Below are 20,339 nucleotides of genomic sequence, written 5' to 3'. Positions count from 1 at the left end.
ACTCTTCCCCAGTGGATCAGATTACTAATTAACCCTGACTTATTACATAAGACAAGATCTAAAATTGCCTCTTCCCTGGTAAGTTCCACAATGTATTGTTCCAGGGAACTGCTTCCAATGCAGCCCGTGAACTCATCCCCAAGCTACTTTTGCCGATTTGTTTTGTCCAGTCCATATGAAGATTAACAGCCCTTATGATTATTGCATTGCCTTTGTTACAAACGCCAATTATTTCTTGCTTAATGCTCTGTCCAATAGCTACTGTTAGGTAAAGGCCTGCCACCCGACCCGAACCCGACAGGACCCGACGATATGTGTCGGGTTCGGGTCGGGTCGCTCTTCCGGATCCGGCTTTCGGGCTCGGGTCGGGTCGGGTCCGGGTCCGGGTCGGACACACACAGTACTCCACAGACTCTGAGTCTGTGCAGTGAGCAAGTGAGCGTCTCTATGACGTTATAGTGCTCATGCTGCAGCTTCCTTCCATTCCATCCATCCAAAAGTGGTAAGTTCAGTGAGTGCACTATGTTTGTGTTGGGCTCGGGTCGTGTTGGGGTTGGGTCGGGCTCGGGAAAGAATGGAGGGACTCGGGCTGGGTCGGGCTCAGGTCCGATGTGGTTCTGTCGGGTTCGGGTCGGGTTTATTTTCCAGACCCGAGCAAACCTTCACTGTTAGGGGGCCTCTAAACCACTTCCACCAGTGTTTCCTGCCCCTTGTTATTTCTTATCTCTATCCATCCTAATTCTACGTCCTGCTGTTGGGAGCCAAGGTCCTTCCTCACTACTGTTCTTATGTCATCCTTTATTATCAGGACTATACAACCTCCTTTTCCATTTTGTCTGACTTTTCGAAATGCCGAGTACCTTGACCTTATAAAGGAGGGAAGGTCATTGATGAAGCAACTGGCTACACCCAGTGTCATTCCCTCTCCTGTCCCAGGCTCCAGTGCCCTGGATAATTTCTACATTTGTTAAAACCCACAGGTCAAATGCAATGAGCAGCCAAACCGTGTGGAGATTTATGAGAAGACTGTCGAGGTACTGGAGCCAGAGGTTACAAAGCTGATGAAGTTCATGTATTTCCAGGTACTGAACCATTGCAGAGTGTCTTGGGCTGGACTGACCCAAGCTTTGGCAGAGCATGTGGAAAGTTTTGCTGATTGATATTAGCGCTCCCTACTTTTCCTCAAATAGTGCGCTGAGATCATTAACATTCACCATTAACATTAACATTGCTTTGACATGTCATCCAATCACTGACCAAATAATCTGTTTTTTGGTGATGGTAGTAGAGGGATAAATATTGGCCAGGACACCAGGAAGAATTCCCATGAGCTTTTCGGAATAGTGCCAGAGGATCCATTACATCCACCTGAGGGGGAAGACGGGGCCTCGGTTTAATGTCTCATGCAAATGACAGCACGTCCGAACATGCAGTGTCCCTCAGTGCTGCCCCTCCGACTGTGCAGAACTCCCTCAGTGCCGCCCCTCCGACTGTGCAGAACTCCCTCAGTGCCGCCCCTCCGACTGTGCAGAACTCCCTCAGTGCCGCCCCTCCGACTGTGCAGAACTCCCTCAGTACCGCTCCTCCAACTGTGCAGCACTCACTCAGTACTGCCCCTCCGACTGTGCAGAACTCACTCAGTGCCGCCCCTCCGACTGTGCAGCACTCACTCACTCCAGCACTGGGAGCGCCAGCCGGGATTATGGCCTCAAGTCTTTGGGAGTGAGTATTGCTCCCATGACCTGACTCAGAGATGGGAGAGAGAGAGAGCTGCCCAGTGAGTGATGGCTGAAAATGGGAATCTGTCTGGGGAAGCGATGTAAATATACCTTTGCCTGTTGCTTGATCCAGTTATAAGATCTTCCCAGTCTGTGTCAATCTCCTTACCCGCTCAATTATTCCACAAGTTGGGTTCCCATCTGGTAACCTCCCTTCTTGCTCTTGACTCCCTCAGTTTGAGCTACTGTGCAACGACACCAAACATAAGCTGCTTGCCTTGATTTGATTTTCACTAGTTTACTGCAGGTTTCTTTTGTTTTTGTTTGAACACAGCGCAAAGCAATCGAGCGCTTCTGTAACGAGGTGAAGAGGCTGTGTCACGCGGAAAGACGCAAGGACTTTGTGTCGGAGGCTTACCTCCTCACCCTCGGCAAGTTCATCAACATGTTTGCTGTGTTGGACGAGCTGAAGAACATGAAATGCAGCGTTAAGAATGACCACTCCGCCTACAAAAGGTCAGTGCTACACATAACCAATTAACACAGTAACAGGAGGAGGCCATTCAGCCCATTCCTCCATTCGGCCCCTTCCTCTTTTTTTATTTGTTCCTGGGATGTGAGGGTCGCTGGCCAGGCCAGCATTTATTGCCCATCCCTAATTGCACTTGAGAAGGTGGTGGTGAGCTGCCTTCTTGAGTGGCTGCAGTCCATTTGGGGTAGGTATACCCACAGTGCTGATAGGAAGGGAGTTCCAGGATTTTGACCTAGCGACAGTGAAGGAATGGCGATATAGTTCCAAGTCAGGATGGTGTGTGACTTGGACGGGAACTTGCAGGTGGTGGTGTTCCCTTGCATCTATTGCCCTTGTGCTTCCACATGGTAGAGTTCGCGGGTTTGGAAGGTGCTGCCGAAGGAGCCTTGGTGCATTGCTGCAGTGCATCTTGTAGATCATACACATTGCTGCCACTGTGCGTCGGTGGCGGAGGGATTGAATGTTGAAGGTGATGGATGGGGTGCCGATCAAGCACGCTGTTTGTCTTGGATGATATCGAGCTTCTTGAGTGTTACTGGAGCTGCACCAATCCAGGCAAGTGGAGAGTATCCCAGTACACTCCTGACTTGTGCCTTGTAGATGTTGGACGGGCTATGGGGAGTCAGAGGTGAGTTACTCACCGCAGAATTCTCAGCTTCTGACCTGCTCTTGTAGCCATGGTATTTGTATGGCTGGTCCAGTTAAGATTCCGGTCAATGGTAACCCCCCCAGGATGTTGATAGTGGGGGATTCAGCAATCGTAATGCCATTGAATGTCAAGGGGAGATGGTTCCTTCTCTCTTGTTGGTGATGGTCATTGCCTGGCACTTGTGTGGCACAAATGTTACTTGCCACTTATCAGCCCAAGCCTGGATATTGTCCAGGTCTTGCTGCATTTCTACCTGGACTGCTTCAGTATCTGAGGAGTCGCAAATGGTGCTGAACATTGTGCAATCATCAGCGAACATCCCCACTTCTGACCTTATGATTGAAGGAAGGTCATTGATGAAGCAGCTGAAGATGGTTGGGCCTCGGACTCTATCCTGTGGAACTCCTGCAGTGATGTCCTGGAGCTGAGATGATTGGCCTCCAACAACCATAAACATCTTCCTTTGTGCTAGGTATGACTCCAACCAGCGGAGAGTTTTCCCCCGATTCTCATTGACTCCAGTTTTGCCAGGGCTCCAATGAGAATGTCCCTAAACTCCTTTTACCCACCTGGTTTCCATAACCCTTACTCCACAAAAATCTGTCAATCTCAGTTTTGAAAACTCCTTTTGACGCAGCTTCAACAGATTTTTGCGGGGAGAGAGTTCCAGATTTCCACTACCCTTTGTGTGAAGAAATGCTTCCTGACTTCACTCCTGAACTCTAATTTTATCTCTTATTTTAAGGTTATTCCCTCTTGTTCTGGACTCCCCCACCAGAGGAAATATCTACCATATCAAATTCTTTAATCATTTTGAATATCTCAATCAAATCACCACTTAATCTTCTAAATTTAAGGGATTACAAGCCTAGTCTATGCAACCTGTCATCATAATTTAACCCTTTTAGCCCTGGTATTGTTCTGGTGAATCTGCACATTTTCCAACATGGAAAACCGTGTGTATTTGTCTGAAATTTAGTTTCAGTTTTGATTTGTTCTCTCCATGTCTTTCAACAGTGCCTTCGGGAGGGGGTAACTGGACCCCAATGAGGGTCAGCACCTTCAGGAGGGGGAACTGGACCCCAATGAGGGTCAGCACCTTCGGGAGGGGGTAACTGGACCCCAGCGAGGGTCAGCACCTTCGGGAGGGGGTAACTGGACCCCAGCGAGGGTCAGCACCTTCGGGAGGGGGTAACTGGACCCCAGCGAGGGTCAGCACCTTCGGGAGGGGATAACTGGACCCTCGTGAGGTTCAGTGTCGCAGGGAAGGGAACTGGACCCCAGTAGGGTCAGAGAGAAAGGGAGTAGCGTGGGAGCTGGAACCAGTGAGAATTGGAAGAAAGTAGGAGACTGACAGTAAAATAGCCAATATCTGTTGCTGAATCCCAGAGACTTTACTAAGAGATAATCCAGTGCACAGTTCAGCTCTCTGGGGTCGAGTTGGGAATGGCCGACACACTCACTCTGAGTCTTCAACTGTTCCAGAGCCGCTCAATTCCTCAGGAAAATGGCCGATCCCCAATCCATACAGGAATCTCAGAACCTCTCCATGTTCTTGGCAAATCACAACAGGATAACTCAGGTAAAAGAGGGGAGGAGGAAAGGTGAGGGGGGAAAGAGAAGGAGGGGGAGGGAGATGAGAGGGAGAAGAGGTAGTCTGTGAAATGGGAGGGAGCTTCGGAATATTTTTAAGGCTGAGGTAGATAGATTCTTGATAAGCAAGGGGGTGGAAGGTTATCGGGAGTAGGTGGAAATGTGGAGTAATCAGTTCAGCCATGAACTTATTGAATAGCGGAGCAGGCTCGAAGGGCCGAGTGGCCTACTCCTGCTCATACATTCGTATGTTCATATGTAATGGGATGATCCAAACTGGAAGAAATGTGATGAGAAAGTTGGGGAGCTAAAATTCGAAACCATTGAAATTTGTGCCAGGTGCAGAGCAGTCTTGGGAGCTGGGGGGGTGGGAGGAGGTGGGGGGTAGGGTGGGAGTGGGGGGGTGGGAGGGGATGGGGGGACGTGGTGTCAGGGACGTGGCAGGGAGCCGATTCAACTCAAAATGTCTGAGTTGAGTTTGAGTACCTATTGGCTCCATACAGTGTTTGGGGCTCGTCCCTCACTTACTGAGGGTGGGGGAGTGGGTGCTTGGGATTGGGGGAGGACTGGGGGCTTGTGTGTGCAGGGGGGGAACTGGGTGAGGGTTGATCTGTTCCTGACTGACGCATGCTGTGTTTCAGTGCCTGCACCAGCAGCTGGAGGTGATCCCTGGATACGAGGAGCTCCTTGCTGATATTGTCAATATCTGCGTCGATTACTACGAGAATAAAATGTACCTGACCCCCAGTGAGAAACATATGCTGCTGAAGGTAACTGAGGCTGTCAGTGTCGCGTGGAACAGCTCATACAACACGTGACTCGGGTGTGACCCGAGTCTCCAGAATCTGTGCATAAGGAATGTACAGGATGGGTGAAATCATCACTGTTCGTCTGTCCTTTATAAAACACCCATCCGCATCCCCATTGTGTCCGTCACCCCTCTCCTTCAAAGGAGCTTTCTACATGGAATCAGCCTCGAGAAATAAAGAGAAACTGAAGGGTCAGCCTGGATTGTGGGATCAATGGAATTGGATAATTAACTGAAGGGGAGAAAGTTGCTGGGCTATGGGGAAAGAGCAGTACTAGTGGGCCTTTATTGTAAAGCTCTACCATGAGCCCCCACAGGTGCGATGGGCCCAATGGCCTCCTTGAGTGCTGTATCATTTTGTGATCTATGAACTCTCTGGCGTGGGTCTTGAACCCTCAACTTTCAGACTCAGAGGAGGGCAGTATCGCATGTATTAAATCACCTCGGCCTCTCTCTTTAACCGACAATCTAATCCCACTGAAAGGCAACTCATTTAAAACAAGCTGCTTTTCATACTGGTTGTCGGGACACAATGCAGAATGAGAGATTGTTTTTTATTCTATAACCGTCAGGTCCAGGAGATGGCAGTGTGAGCCCATTAAAGTCAGTATTGAATTTGCTTCCACCACCATTCAGGCAGCACTTTCATAAATCAGTGTTAGATCGGGGTTAGAGTAATGCAGGGACTAGCATCGAGACCCAGTCCTGGGGGGCTCGCAGTATAGGGGGGTACGGTAGTGTAATAATCCAGGGGCCTGATGAGCAATCCAGAGAATGTGAGTTCAGATTCCATCATGGCCAGCTGGAAAATTTGAATTCAATTTAAAAATAAACAAAAAAAAAACTTCTGGTCTCAGTAAAAGTGACCATGAAGCTGTCGGATTGTCAGAGAAACCCAACTGGTTCAGTAATGTCCTTTAAGGCAGGGAACCTGCCGTCCTTACCCAGTCTGGGACTCCAGCCCTACACCAATGTGCTCGACTCTGCACTGCCATCTGAAGTGGCACAGCAAAACACTCAGTTTGTCCCAAACCCAGTTCAAGAAGATGGTGCCCACCATGACCTTCTCAGGGACAACCAGGGATGGGCAATAAATGCTGACCTTGCCAATGACTCCCACATCCCGAAAATGATAGAACTAAGTAAAACACGAGGTCTCAAACTCTCAACATCCCCAAAATCCAGGAGAGGGAAATAAAGCAGCAGAGAACACAACTTACTGAGGGAGTGCTGCACTGTCAGAGGGTCAATACTGAGGGAGTGCTACACAGTCAGAGAGTCAGTACTGAGAGAATGCTGCACCATTGGAGGGTCAATACTGAGGGAGTGCTGCACTGTCGGAGGGTTACTGAGGGAATGCTGCACAGTTGGAGGGTCAGTACTGAGGGAGTGCTGTACTGTCGGAGGGTCAGTACTGAGGGAGTGCTGTACTGTTGGAGGGGCATAGGGAATGCTGCACCGTTGGAGGGGCAGTACTGAGGGAATACTGTGCTGTCGGAGGGGCAGGACTGAGGGAGTGCTGCACTGTCGGAGGAGCAGTACTGAGGGAATACTGTGCTGTCGGAGGGGCAGAACTGAGGGAGTGCTGCACTGTCGGAGGAGCACTACTGAGGGAGTGCTGCATGTTGGAGGAGCAGTACTGAGGGAATACTGTGCTGTCGGAGGGGCAGAACTGAGGGAGTGCTGCACTGTCGGAGGAGCACTACTGAGGGAGTGCTGCATGTTGGAGGTTCTATCATTTGGATCCAATGTGAAACTGGGCGGTGGAGTTCTTTGATATTATAGTATAGTATTAAAGCAGGAGTTCAGGATGGAGCTGTCAGCCGGCATGAATTGGGGAGAAGTGTTCACATTTGATAGTTTTGTTGTCACTGACATCTCCCACTCCCTCTGGCAGCACTTGGGCACTGGTCACGAGCAGGCGGGCATCATTTTCTCCCCACTCTGCACAGTATAACTCCTACTGCCTCACAACTCACTTGCTCCATCTGCCTGTAGCCATTGCCTTTACCCATCCTGTGGAAATTTCCAGGTTGTATGTCAATTCCTGCCTCTTCCATGACTAACCTTTATCCCAGTCAGGCTTTCAGTTCCAACGTTTTACTTCTGTCTTGAAGATGTTGCCTCTCACTGGGGTACGGGTTCCACAGACACTGACTCTCACTGGGGTACAGGTTCCACAGACACTGACTCTCACTGGGGTACAGGTTCCACAGACACTGACTCCCACTGGGTTACAGGTTCCACAGACACTGACTCTCACTGGGGTACAGGTTCCACAGACACTGACTCTCACTGGGATACAGGTTCCACAGACACTGACTCCCACTGGGTTACAGGTTCCACAGACACTGACTCTCACTGGGATACAGGTTCCACAGACATTGACTCTCTCACTGGGGTACAGGTTCCACAGACACTGACTCTCACTGGGATACAGGTTCCACAGACACTGACTCTCACTGGGGTAGGAATTCCACAGAACTGACTCTCACTGGGGTATAGTTCCAGACACTGACTCTCACTGGGATAGGAGTTCCACAGACAATGACTCTCACTGGGGTACAGGTTCCACAGACACTGACCCTCACTGGGGTATAGGTTCCACAGACACTGATTCTCACTGGGGTACAGGTTCCACAGACACTGACTCTCATTGGGGTAGGAGTTCCACAGACAATGACTCTCACTGGGGTACAGGTTCCACAGACACTGACTGTCACTGGGGAACATGTTGCACAGGTACTGGCTCTCACTAGTGTTCTATTCCAGAACGCCAGGTGATGAAGACTAGAACCTAACCTTTACACACTTAAGCTTTTATTTACAGAGACACATCGTACAAGCATGCATCTCCAAACCCAAAAACCCACAGTTTCAATCTGCTCCTATATATAGGAGCACAAGTGAATCCCCGGTTAATGGCCACCACCTCAGTACATTTAAATACTCAATTGATACACCAGTGACAATGGGTTACAGGTTGCACGGGCTCCGCCTCTCTCTGTGTTAAAGGCTCCACAGGAAATGAGACTTGTGCATACTCACACACACACCTGCACACTGGTGTATGCACACAGCCTGACACCGACTGATGCTCACTCTCATGCATACACACTTGCACTTCATGGGTAGACTGATTAGGAGTAAGGTCTTTGGTTGACTTTCTCTGCCCTGCCTACTGGGTACTGGTCCCAATCCGAGTCCCTTTATTGCTTCACCTAACTCAGCACAGGCTGGGGAATGGATCCTGGAATGCAGCTATCTACAAAATTATGAGGGACATAGATAGGGTAGATAGGAAGAAACCTTTTCCCTTAGTGGAGGTGTCAATGACCAGGGGGCGTAGATTTAAGGTAAGGGTCAGGAGGTTTAGAGGAGATTTGAGGGCAATATTTTTCGCCCAGAGGGTGGTGGAATCTGGAACACACTGCCCGAAGGGCAGGAACCCTCACCACATTTAAGAAGTATTTAGATGATCACTTGAAACGCCATAGCATACAAGGCTACAGGCCAAGTGCTGGAAAATGGGATTAGAATAGATAGGTGCTTGACGGTTGGCACGGACATGATGGGCCGAAGGGCCTGTTTCAGTGCTGTATAACTCTATGACTCAATGAGCAGTGAGGCTCTGTATTACTCTGGACAGAGCACTGATTCACTGAGACTAGGAGCAGCAGAGACCATGGTGACTGTCACTGTGCCTGGTATTTCTGTCCCTCTCCTAACCCTGCTCTTTCCCTGTTTACAGGTGATGGGGTTTGGGTTGTTTCTAATGGATGGGAATGTGAGCAACATCTACAAGCTGGACACCAAGAAACGGATAAACCTCAGCAAGATCGACAAGTTCTTCCGGGTAAGAAGCCCTTTCACTGACTTACTGCCAGGTGCAGTCAGGGAATGTTCACTGGGCAATGAAAACTGAGATAGTTTCCGTTTTCTTTCTGTCAGCCTCAAGCTAGATGGTCTCCCAAGGGAACAGAATTCCACCTCCTAGATATGTTTCATAAGAACTTAAGAAATAGGAGCAGGAGTAGACCATTAGGCCCTTTGACCTTGCTCTGCCATGCAATAAGGCCACGGTTTATCTTTGAACTCAACTCTATTTTTCCACCTGATCTCCATAACCCCTGATTCCCTTAGAATTGAAAAATCTACCTGCGTTGTCTTAAATATACTCAGTGACTGAGAATCCATAGCTCTCTGGGGGAGAGAATTCCAAAGATTCACAACCCTCTGAGTGAAGAAATTTCTCCTCATCTCAGTCCTAAATGACAACCTCTTATCCTGAGAGTATGTCCCCTAGTTCTAGACTCTCCAGGAAGGGGAAACAGACTCCCAGCATCTATCCTGTCAAGCTCCTTAAGAGTTTTATATATTTCAATGAGATCACCTCTCATTCTTCTAATCGCCGGGGAATATAGGCCTAGTCTACTCAATCTCTCCACATAGGAAAATCCTCTCATGACATGAATCAGTTTAATGAACCTTCATTGCACTCCCTCTAGGGCAAGTATGTCCTTCCTTAGGTACGGAGAGCAAAACTGTACACAGTACTCCAGGTGTGGTCTCACCAGGGCCTTATATAATTGCACTAAGACTTCTTTATTCTTATAATCAATCCTTTTGTAATAAAGACAAACATACCATTTGTTTTCCTGATAACATGCAGGTACAGCAAGCAAACTTTCGATGATTTGTGTACAAGGACCTCCAAATCCCCCGAATGCCAACATTTCCCAGTCTCTCCTATTCTATTCTTCCGATCAAAGTAGATAACTTCACATTTCTCCACATTATATTCTATCTGCCATCTTCTTGGCTGCTCGCTTAACTGGCCTATCTATATCCCTTTGCAGACTCTTGGTATCCTCCTCACTGCTTACATTCTCATCTAGCTTTGTATCGTCAGCAGACTTGGATACATTACTCTCAGTCCCCTCGTCTCAGTTATTGATACAGATTGTAAAAAACTGAAGCCCAAGAAAGTACTGATCCTTGTAGTCCGCCCTAGTTACAGCTTGCCAACCCAAAAATAAACTGTTTATTCCTACTCTCTGTTTTCTGTCCATTAACCAATTCTCAATCCATGCTAATATATTGCCCCAAATCCAATGAGTCCTAATTTTGTGTAATAACCGCTTGTGTGGCACTTTATCAAATGCTTTTTGAAAATCAAAATTCACTGAATCCACTGGTTTCCCCTTACTCAGCCTGCTAGTTACATCCTGAAAAAACTAGCAGATTTGTCAAGCATGACTTCCCTTTCATAAACTGGCGCTGACTGATCATATTATGATTTTCTAAGTGTTCTGTTATCTAATTATAGGTTCTAGCATTTTCTCTACTACTGATGTCAGGCTAACTGGTCTGTAGTTCCCTGTTTTCTCTATCCCTCCTTTCTTGAATAGTGGGGCTATGTTTTCTACCTTCTAATGCATGGGGGCTGTTTGTGCTGGAATGAAATAATTCAGGGTGGATTCACAACCATTGTTAAGATGCTGAGCTGGGATTTCCTGACACATTATGCAGCTTGTTAAGGTTGTTCAGCGTGCTTGTCCTGCCTCTGCTTCGATACACATTCCACAGTCTAGAACAGGGTTGTCCAACATACGGACCGTGGGCCAGGATCCGGCCCGCCAAAGGTTTTCATCTGGCCTGCAGGTGTATTTCCGAGATGAGAAATTTTCCATTGTCTTCTTCTTCCAGACTGGCTTTGTTAAAAAAAAAAAATCACAAGTCAGTTTCACAGCTGACAGGTGCTGCTGTACGAGAGTGGGAACAGCGGTTTCCCAACTTCGGACGGATTCGGGGGTTTTTTTGACTTTTTTTTAAAAAGGCTGATATCTGGAATGAGCGGGTTGTCTTATGAGGAAAGGTTGGACAGACTGGGTTTGTTTTCACTGGAGTTTAGAAGAGTGAGGGGAGACTTGATTGAAGTTTATAAGATCCTGAACGGTCTTGACAAGATGGATGTGGAGAGGATGTTTCCTTTTGTCAGAGAGTCCAGAACTAGGGGCCACTGTTTTAAAATTAGGGGTCGCCCGTTTAGGACAGAGATGAGGAGAAATTTTTTCTCTCAAAGAGTTGTCCGACGTTGGAATCTCTGCCTCAGAAGGTGGTGGAGGCAGGGTCATTTAATATTTTTAAGGCGGAAGTAGATTGATTCATGTTAGGTAAGGGAATCAAAGATTATCGGGGGTAGATGTGAGTGTGGAATTCGAGTCAGAAACAGATCAGCCATGAGCCGAATAGCCTACTTCTGTTCCTAATTCGTATGGTCGTATGGCATGGAAGTTGGGAAACTGCTGTTCTCATTCCAGCACCTGTCAGCTGTGAAACTCAGCACAATTTTTTTTTAAAAGCTGACCAACCACAAAGCTGCTATGCTGAGCACTCCTGCTCCCTGCAACTGTCAGAGAGAATGGGAGGGGAGAGACAGAGAGAGAGAGGGTGAGAGAGAGGGCAAGAGACAGAGAGTGGGCAAGAGAGGAGGAGAGGGAGAGGGATAGTGAGAGAGGGAAGGGAGAAAGAGAGAGAGAGGGAGAGGGTGAGAGGGAGAGGGACAGAGAGGGGGGACAGAGTGTGAAAGAGAGAAGGGGACACAGAGAGTGTGGACGATGCATGAGGGGGTAACAACACAGTGAGGGGGGACACAGGGAGAGAAAGAGAGACAGAGAGGGAGAAGAGAGTGAACAAGATCACTCCTGACAGAATGACATCTATCTGGAATACTCCACATTGCTACAAGTGTGCGGGAAGATATTGACTACTTGTGCAAGCAAAAAAAAAATGCCAGTTATCTCACTAAATCAGTGTCCAACATAGTGATGAGAAAGTAAGTCAATAAAGTAATCTTCTGACTTAAAGCTTCTTCACAAAAATGCACATTTGTTGTTTTGAATAATAGTAAGATAAATTTTTAATGCCTTTATCTTTCCAAAATTTTCTCACCGGGCCCTCATGTAAGACAAAAATTGTAAAGTGGCCTGCCACGTGAAAAGGTTGGACAGTTCTGATCCAGAACATTCTGTTACTTTCAATGTCATGACTAAACGGGGACAGTTTGCCTGCGAGTGGGGTGTTTCTGGAGGAGGGGCTCTGAATTTTACTGGATGCGTCAGATTAGCTCCCTCGATGGGCCAGTGGGTGAATTCACTGACTGGAGAGTGGCTGAACCGTCCAGACCAGGAAGATCCGAGGGTTGACCTTCGAACTGTGGTGATTGAGTTAATCTCGGGAGTTGTGGGGGAGTCGGCACAGCGGTGAGTTTGGAGGGGTAAGTATAGCCGGTGTTCCTGGAGTTGTGTATTCAGTTCTGGGCATCACACCTCTAGAAGGATGTATTCACCTTTGCGGAGGTTCACTGCAGATTCAGCTAAAATGGTTAAATTATGAGGAAGGGTTGCACAGACTAGGCCTGTATTCCCTTCAGTTTAGCAGATTAAGGATGATTTAATTGAAGTGTTTAAGATGGTTAAACAAGTTGATAGTTTCTCTCCATCTATCCTATTTACTTTGATGGGGGAGTCCAGAACAATAGGGCATGACCTTAAAACTAGAGTCAGGCCATTCACAGGTGATGTCAAGAAGCCTTTCTTCATGCAGAAGGTAGTGGAAATCTGGAATTCTCTCCCTCAATAAGCTGTTGAGGCTGGGGTAGTGGAGGGGGTAGGGGGGGCGGGGTTTCAAAACTGAGATTGATGGGTTTTTATTGGGTAAAGGATTTTGGAAGCAAGGCAGGTAAATGGAGTTAAGATACAGATTAGACATGACCTAATTGAATGGCAGAACAGGCTCGAGGGGCTGAATGGCCTCTTCCTACTCCCGTGTTCGTAACTGGAAGTGAAGTAAGCTTTCTTGGGCGAGGTATCAAGGAAGCTGCTGCCAATACTTCATACCCTCTAGAGAAGGGGCAACGTTGGCAAAATGCCCTCTGAACTGCTGCTTGGCTTAAAAGCCTCTACATTTGGCCTTCATGTTACAAAAAAAGGAGATAGAGGCACCGGAGAAAGTGCTAAAGAGATTCACGAGTATGATACCAGGACTGAGAGGATGTACCTAACGAGAAAGATTGAACAGGTCATGGCTCTTTTCTCTAGAAACGAGATGGCTGGGGGATGAGTTGATAAGATTTTGAAAGGATCGACCTAGAGAAGACGTTTCCATTTGTTGGGGAGACCAGAACTCGGGGCCATAAATATAAGATAGCCAGTAATAAATTCAATAGGAATTCAGGAGAAACTCCTTTACCCAGAGAGTGGTGAGAATGTGGAACTCACTACCACAGGGAGTGGTTGAAGCAAATCGTATAGATGCATTTGGGAAAACAGATGAACACAAGAGAGAAAGGAATAGGAGGATATGGAGGTTGGGTGAGATGAAGAGGGGTGGGAGGAGGGTCGTTTCGAGTATAAACATAGGTACAGACCAGTTTTACCGAATGGCTGTAAACTCGATTGTAATTGTATGCGGAGCTGGACCAGTGCCTGCTCTTGCTGTTGGTTTGCGTGTGCAGACTGGCCTGTAGACTGCCCTGTGTTTTAGCCTGTGAATTCTGTGTGAGGTGATGGAATTTAATTGCTATCAACATCTCTTTGTTCTCTTGCAGCAGCTGCAGGTGGTCCCTTTGTTTGGAGACATGCAGATAGAATTGGCCAGATACATTAAGACCAGTGCTCACTATGAGGAGAACAAATCCAAGTGAGTGCGAGCCGTAATGTAACCTGGGCCAGTCGCAAGCCTGGAGGTGATGGGTAAACGGTTGGTGGAAGGACGCTGAGAGGAGGAAGGCAGGACTGAGGAAGGCTGAGCTTGAGCTCCGAGAACTTCTTACCCAACCCACTATTTCCCCGGTGGGAAGTTGCTCGGAGCTCAGTCGCATTCAAGACGTAACTGCCTCCCTTGTCTGTCCTGACTGTGAGATGTCGGAACAAGATTCTTTTGAGATAAGCAAGTGTGTTATTCTGACCTGACCAGAATCAGCAGAGTCAGATCGAGTCTCTGTCGAGACCTTCCTCGCTGCTCAGCAGAAGCTGGGTTCAGGTGAAGAAGGCATTTTGGCTTCTTTCATCCCAGAGGGAGTGCTGCACTGTTGGAGGGACTGTACCGAGGGAGCGCTGTCAGAGGGTCAGTACTGAGGGAGTGCTGTCGGAGGGTCAGTACTGAGGGAGTGCTGCACTGTCAGAGGGACAGTACCAAGGGAGCGCTGTCGGATGGTCAGTACTGAGGGAGTGCTGCAGTGTCAGAGTCGGAGTTCCCGTCTTACGGATGAGACAATAAACCATCTCAGGTGGATGTAAAAGATCACACGGCCACTATTTTGAAGAAGAGCAAGGGAGTTCCTCCTGGTGTCCTGGGTTAACATTCAACCTACATCTCTAAAAAACAGATTCTCTGGTCATCATCACATTGCTGTTTGTGGGAGCTTGCTGTGCACAAATTGGCTGCTGTGTTTCCCATATGACAACAGTGATTTCATTGGCTTTAAAGTGCTTTGGGACATCCTCAAGTTTTGAAAGGCGCTATATAAATGCCGATTTTTTTTCCCACAGTGCTATCTCCCCAGTACACCATCTGTTTTTTTAAATGATTCCCAGTGTCCTGGCCTCACCGACTCTCTGTTAAATTTCAGAAAGCTTGTTGTGGAAGGATGATGCTGGAGCCTGTCTTTACGCAGTTTCACATTTACTGTGCAGAGTAAAAGGATTACAAACATATAGCTCCTCATTCAACCCCTTCACCATCTCAGTAAGTGTCTGCTTATCAGTGCTCAAGTAAGGCCCCAGTTAACACCCTCCACCTGCATATAATTAAACAGTTGATACACAATGAACAGATTAACACTCTCCACCTTATTCACGGCCCCTTTTTCACCAGTTAATCAAGCTTAGTGTGACGAATCACATCCTGATGTATTGGCATCTCTCATCCCATGAGTTCTCCTTCTGCCCTCTGTGGACTAGGCTGCCCTGCCCTGCCCTGTCCAGCCCGGTCTCCCCGATCCACCCTCACACCACAGTCACTCCAGCTCACTCACTAACGCCAGGTCCCAGTCTCGGCTGAATGGACACTGCAGAATTTGCTGTTGGGATTGTCACTTTACAAAAAAAAGCACCTTCTTAATGGTGATTGTTCAAACAGAGCAAGCACATCAATCGGTGAAACGTTGCCACAACAAAAACTCTCAGCAGAAATATTCAAAAATTACCCATCACTTGAAAACACAGAACAAGACTAAACCACTCACACCATCAATCACACTTCTCCCAATTAACGACCCGAACCTGACCAAATATTCTGCATCCAGCATTCGGGGTCGGGTCGGGTCGGGTCGGGTTTGCGTTAGCTGAGGTCGGGTTTTGTTTTGTGTTGTTTTCTTTTTAATCTACGTTTTCTGTACTAATAACATGTTTGATATGTTTGGGTCGGATTGGGTCGGGCGTGAAAAAAAATTGAAGGACTTGGGCCCGGGTCAGGTTCGGGTTGGCTGTGGTTGGGTCGGGCCTGGGTCGGGTTTTAATTTTATACCCAAGCCAGGCTTTACATTTAATCTTCTTCCAGAGCCCAGGTACACTCTACCCTATCATGGACTCGACCCACCCATTTAATCTCCTTCCAGAGCCCAGGTACACTCTACCCTATCATGGACTCTACCCACTCATTTAATCTCCTTCCACAGCCCATGTACACTCTACCCTATCATGGACTCTACCCACTTATTTTTAATCTGTTGCACACACAGTTGAATTTAACTAGAATTAAGAACACTGAATTTGGCAGTGTTCTTAATCAACAATGAGTTTTGATTTAGAGAAGCAGAGCAAAATCTTTCTTTATGACAAATATCTTGACACCTGAGGTGCTGAAATCATGTTGTGTGATATGCATTCAACCATGGTCAGCTTCGTGCGAAACCCTTCTTCCTGCTATTTTACTAGAGGTTTATCTCCCTTACATAGTGGAGTTTATACTATGGAGAGAGGGGCTTGGGGATCAATCTATGAAGTGTTCGGCTGGTAATATCGCATGGCAGAATAGCAGAGTTCTGGCAGCTCCCTCTCACTGCTTGATGTTTCCTGATCAGCTGACTGCAGCACTTGAGATCAAAAGGAAAGAATATTCTGGAAACTCTGAACAGCTTCATCAGTACTTGGAAAAAGACAGGTTAATTTTTTGGGCATAGTTTTTGGGCTGGAGTTTCCCCTTTGGGTAGAAATCGGAAATGGTGCCCAAATTGTACGCATTGGTTAAGTTAGTCTTCAGGTCTCCGCTAAAAAATCATTTGAATAATCATAATCACGAAATCTGCCACGAGCAAGCACAGTCACTATTCCTTGATGTATTTAACAACTGTAATCTGGCGCAACTTTACTAATGCAGCTGAAAATGAATTGATCGAAACAATCATTTTTAGTAAGTGTTTAGACCTCCATCTGTGAGTAACCTGATTTAAAATGACTGAAAACTATACCGAGCCACTTAATAGATTCATTGGTGTACATTAGTTGGTTTCTTAATCGATTCTTTTTTGCATGAGGGAGCTTTGAAAACATTTCTCCTGGTACCTGCATGCTTAAGAAAATGAGCACAATTTGAAAGCGTCTTCCTCAACCAGCAGAGTCAATAATGTTGACCTTGGGGGCGGGGCGGGGAAAGATGCAGACAAATTGAATATTGAACCAATAACGGGATGTGGGAAACACGGGCGCAAGTGGTTTTTTTGGTGGCAGCTCACAGGTGTTTAAAATTCCCCCGACTGTTGGTGCTGCTTTGGTCAATTCTGTCCGAATTGCACAGATATAACTGACATAAACAAACGGAAACACGACCTCCTGTAACTGGGCAGAAGAACTGAGGCGTCAGTGGCTCTAATGGGGAGGGAGAAGACTGAGGGGAGATCAAAGTCTGGAAAGCCAACTCCTGGAATTGAGTGGATTTAATCTCCTGTGTGCACAGGCGTCTCACCAAGTTGGAAGGAGATGGTATCAGTGAGGAGGGTGTGAAATAGTGGCCGGTGAAAGGGGGAAAAGGTAGACCCCAGGGCAGGTGGTGGCGGGGAAGCAGAGAACCAAGGTTTCTCCTGGGAGACAAGGATCCTTAAGAAGATGTAAAACAAAACCGGGATTACACAGTCTCTCCTGGCTTGATGCAAGTTGTAACTGGCGAGTTCAGCATCGATCCCGGGAACTGAAATTGCGGCGTGATGCCAATGACATCATCGGCCAGCAAGGGTCCCATGTTAATTAGGCCCCCATTTGCCTGGGGTGAGTGGTCTTCGTGCTGCCCGAATTAGGGAAGTTAAAACGGGGAGGGATCGGGAGGGACTTGCGGGAACTTGGCACAATAGTCGCTATCCCCTCCGCTGCAATTTTAACGACCATTTCGAACTAGGTTAAAATCCGAGCTTGCTGGCGGCCGGTCTTCCACTGACTGGTGCAGTCTGGATCGAGTCTGCGGCAGGCATCTTTCCCAGTCAGGGCACACTGTATTGTTTAATGCTCTGTCTCTTCACCCAGGTGGACATGCACTCAGAGCAGCAGCAGCCCGCAGTATAACATCTGCGAACAGATGGTGCAGATACGGGACGATCACATACGCTTTATTTCCGAGCTTGCGCGTTACAGCAACAGTGAGGTGGGTGCCCGACAAAGCTGGAGCAGGAAACTCCCTGAGAGAAAAGCCTGCTTAACACCGTGGAATCCTACAGCATACAAAAAGGTCGTTCGGCCCTTCATACCTATGCCGGCTCTTGGAACGAGCTGTCCAATTAGGCCCACTCCTCCCTGCTCTTTCCCCACGGCCCCACAGATTTTTCCCCTTCAAATATTTATCCAATTCCATTTTGGATAATACTTTTGAATCTGCTTCCACCGCCCTTCCACACAGTGCATGCCAGATCACAACAACTCGCTGTGTAAAAAAAAAGTTTCCTCACGTTGCCTCTGGTTCTTTTACCAATTATCTTAAATCCTTGTCCACTGGTTACCAACCCAGTGCCACTGGCAACAGTTTCTGCTTATTTGTAGTTTTATCAAACCCGTCATAATTTTGAACACCTCTATTAAATCGCCCTTAACCTTCTCTGCTTGGAAGAAGAACAATCCCATCTTCTCCAGTCTGTCCACAGAACTGATGTCCCTCATCCCTTGGACCATTCCAGGAAATCTTGCCATCTTTCCCAAAGTGTGGTGCCCAGGATTGACCCCAGTAATCCAGCTGAGGCTTAACCAGTGTTTTATTAAGGATCTGCTTCCTGAAGGGAACAATGCCAGACGAGATTGGGACAACCCAAGTCATTGTTCTTCACAACTGAGCTGATGAGGGAGTGATGACTGTTCAACATGAGGGCATGACCGCCAAACTCAATCAGAGTCCACAGATACACAGGTTTGCTGGAATGGGAACAGGGACCCATGCTCTCAGGATCGCTGCAGCTGGGACCTCCTGCTCCGTGTACCTCACTCCAGCACTGTGAGCATTTTCTTCCACCCTTTACTGACTGGATTATCTTGCTGTGCAGGTTGTTACGGGATCGGGGCTCGACAGCCAGAAGTCCGATGAAGAATACAGAGAGCTGTTTGACCTGGCACTGCGGGGATTGCAGCTCTTGTCCAAGTGGAGCACGCATGTCATGGAAGTGGTGAGAATTAGACAATAAAATGTCCGTTCACTTCAGCTGGTCTGTTGAAGTGGTCGGTGTTACAGATTTCAAACCCATTACACAGGTTTACCTGCTTTGGATGTCATTCATAAAAAGTGGCCCAAATTCAAATTGTATTTTTCACTGAAAACTAGTTTTTCCGCATATTCCTCAATCCCCACCAACCTGCCTTCTCCCCATATCCCTCACCTCCAACCACACATCTCCCCACATCCCTCAACTCTACCTACCTACCTTCTCCCTATTTCCCTCAATCCCATCTTCACACCATCTCCCCATAATCCCTCAGCCCCACCAACCACCTTCTCCCCATATTCCTCAACCCCACCTGCACATATCCCTCAAGTGGGCGTCACTGGCAAAGCCAGCATTTATTGGCCAGCCCTAGTTGCACTTGAGGACGTGGTTATGAGCTGCATTCTTCAACCGCTGCAGTCCTTGTGGTGCTGTTAGGTAGCAAGCTCCAACATATTGATGATGAAGCAACAGCCATTTTCTAAGTCCAGAAGGTGTGAGACTGGGAGATGGTGGTTTTTCCATTGCACCTGCTACCCTTGTCCTTCTTCACGTTGGAGGCTGGAGTGTTGGGAGGTGCTCCCAAAGAAGCTTTGGCAGGTTGCAGCAGTGCATCTCGTAAACGGCCGAGCAAACTGCTCAACTTGCAAACTGCTCAAAGCCTCTAGAGGGCAGCTACCATCACCTTCTCAGGGCAACTGGGGATTGGCAATAAATGCCCGCCTTGCCAGTGATGGCTGAGAATGAAATAAACAGAAAAAAATCAGTTAAATGTCTGAATTTGAATGCTTGTTACAAACCTATGTGTTTTTTGATTAAATTTTTTGATTAGTATTCCTGGAAGTTGGTTCATCCCACGGATAAATTCTGCAACAAGGATTGCCCGGGCACTGCAGAGGAATATGAACGTGCTACACGCTATAACTACACCAGTGAGGAGAAGTTTGCGCTAGTCGAGGTAACGAGGAGTGAGTGACCGATGCTGGGTGTTTACAGAAATGCACCTGGATCCTTTCTTCCCCCAGTTCTTACTTCAATCGTGGGTAGCATGCTCGCACCCGAGACGGAAGATTGGGCGCTCAAGACCCATTCCAGAGACTTGAGCACATTGTCCAGGCTGACACTCCCACTGCAGTACTGAGGGAGTGCTGCATTGTCAGAGGGGCAGTACTGAGGGAGTGCTGCATTGTCGGAGGGGCAGTACCGAGGGAGCGCTGCACTGTTGGAGGGGCAGAACTGGAGGAGGGCTGCACTGTCAGAGGGGCAGTACTGAGGGAGTGCTGCACTGTCAGAGGGGCAGTACTGAGGGAGAGCTGCACTGTCAGAGGGGCAGTACTGAGGGAGTACTGTGCTGTCAGAGG

At 47.7% G+C, this 20,339-nt stretch overlaps 1 protein-coding gene across 3 annotated transcripts in view; it reads left to right on the top strand.

The window, feature by feature from the left end:
* Positions 1 to 20,339, top strand: part of cyfip2 (cytoplasmic FMR1 interacting protein 2) — a 111,101-nt gene that overhangs the window by 41,785 nt on the left and 48,977 nt on the right. For all 3 annotated transcript variants that reach the window (XM_068043990.1, XM_068043993.1, XM_068043992.1), the window contains exons 5-13: positions 981 to 1,082; positions 2,053 to 2,234; positions 4,385 to 4,481; positions 5,134 to 5,262; positions 9,052 to 9,156; positions 13,912 to 14,003; positions 17,819 to 17,936; positions 18,823 to 18,942; positions 19,811 to 19,936. In XM_068043990.1, the coding sequence (XP_067900091.1) occupies positions 981 to 1,082; positions 2,053 to 2,234; positions 4,385 to 4,481; positions 5,134 to 5,262; positions 9,052 to 9,156; positions 13,912 to 14,003; positions 17,819 to 17,936; positions 18,823 to 18,942; positions 19,811 to 19,936 (1,071 nt within the window). The remainder of the gene's footprint in view (positions 1 to 980; positions 1,083 to 2,052; positions 2,235 to 4,384; positions 4,482 to 5,133; positions 5,263 to 9,051; positions 9,157 to 13,911; positions 14,004 to 17,818; positions 17,937 to 18,822; positions 18,943 to 19,810; positions 19,937 to 20,339) is intronic.

The sequence above is a fragment of the Heterodontus francisci genome, chromosome 12 (genome assembly GCF_036365525.1).
Source record: "Heterodontus francisci isolate sHetFra1 chromosome 12, sHetFra1.hap1, whole genome shotgun sequence".
NCBI classification, from domain to species: Eukaryota; Metazoa; Chordata; class Chondrichthyes; order Heterodontiformes; family Heterodontidae; genus Heterodontus; species Heterodontus francisci.
The sequence above is the reverse complement of the archived record's forward strand: the minus strand, read 5'-3'. Positions and strand labels throughout refer to the sequence as shown.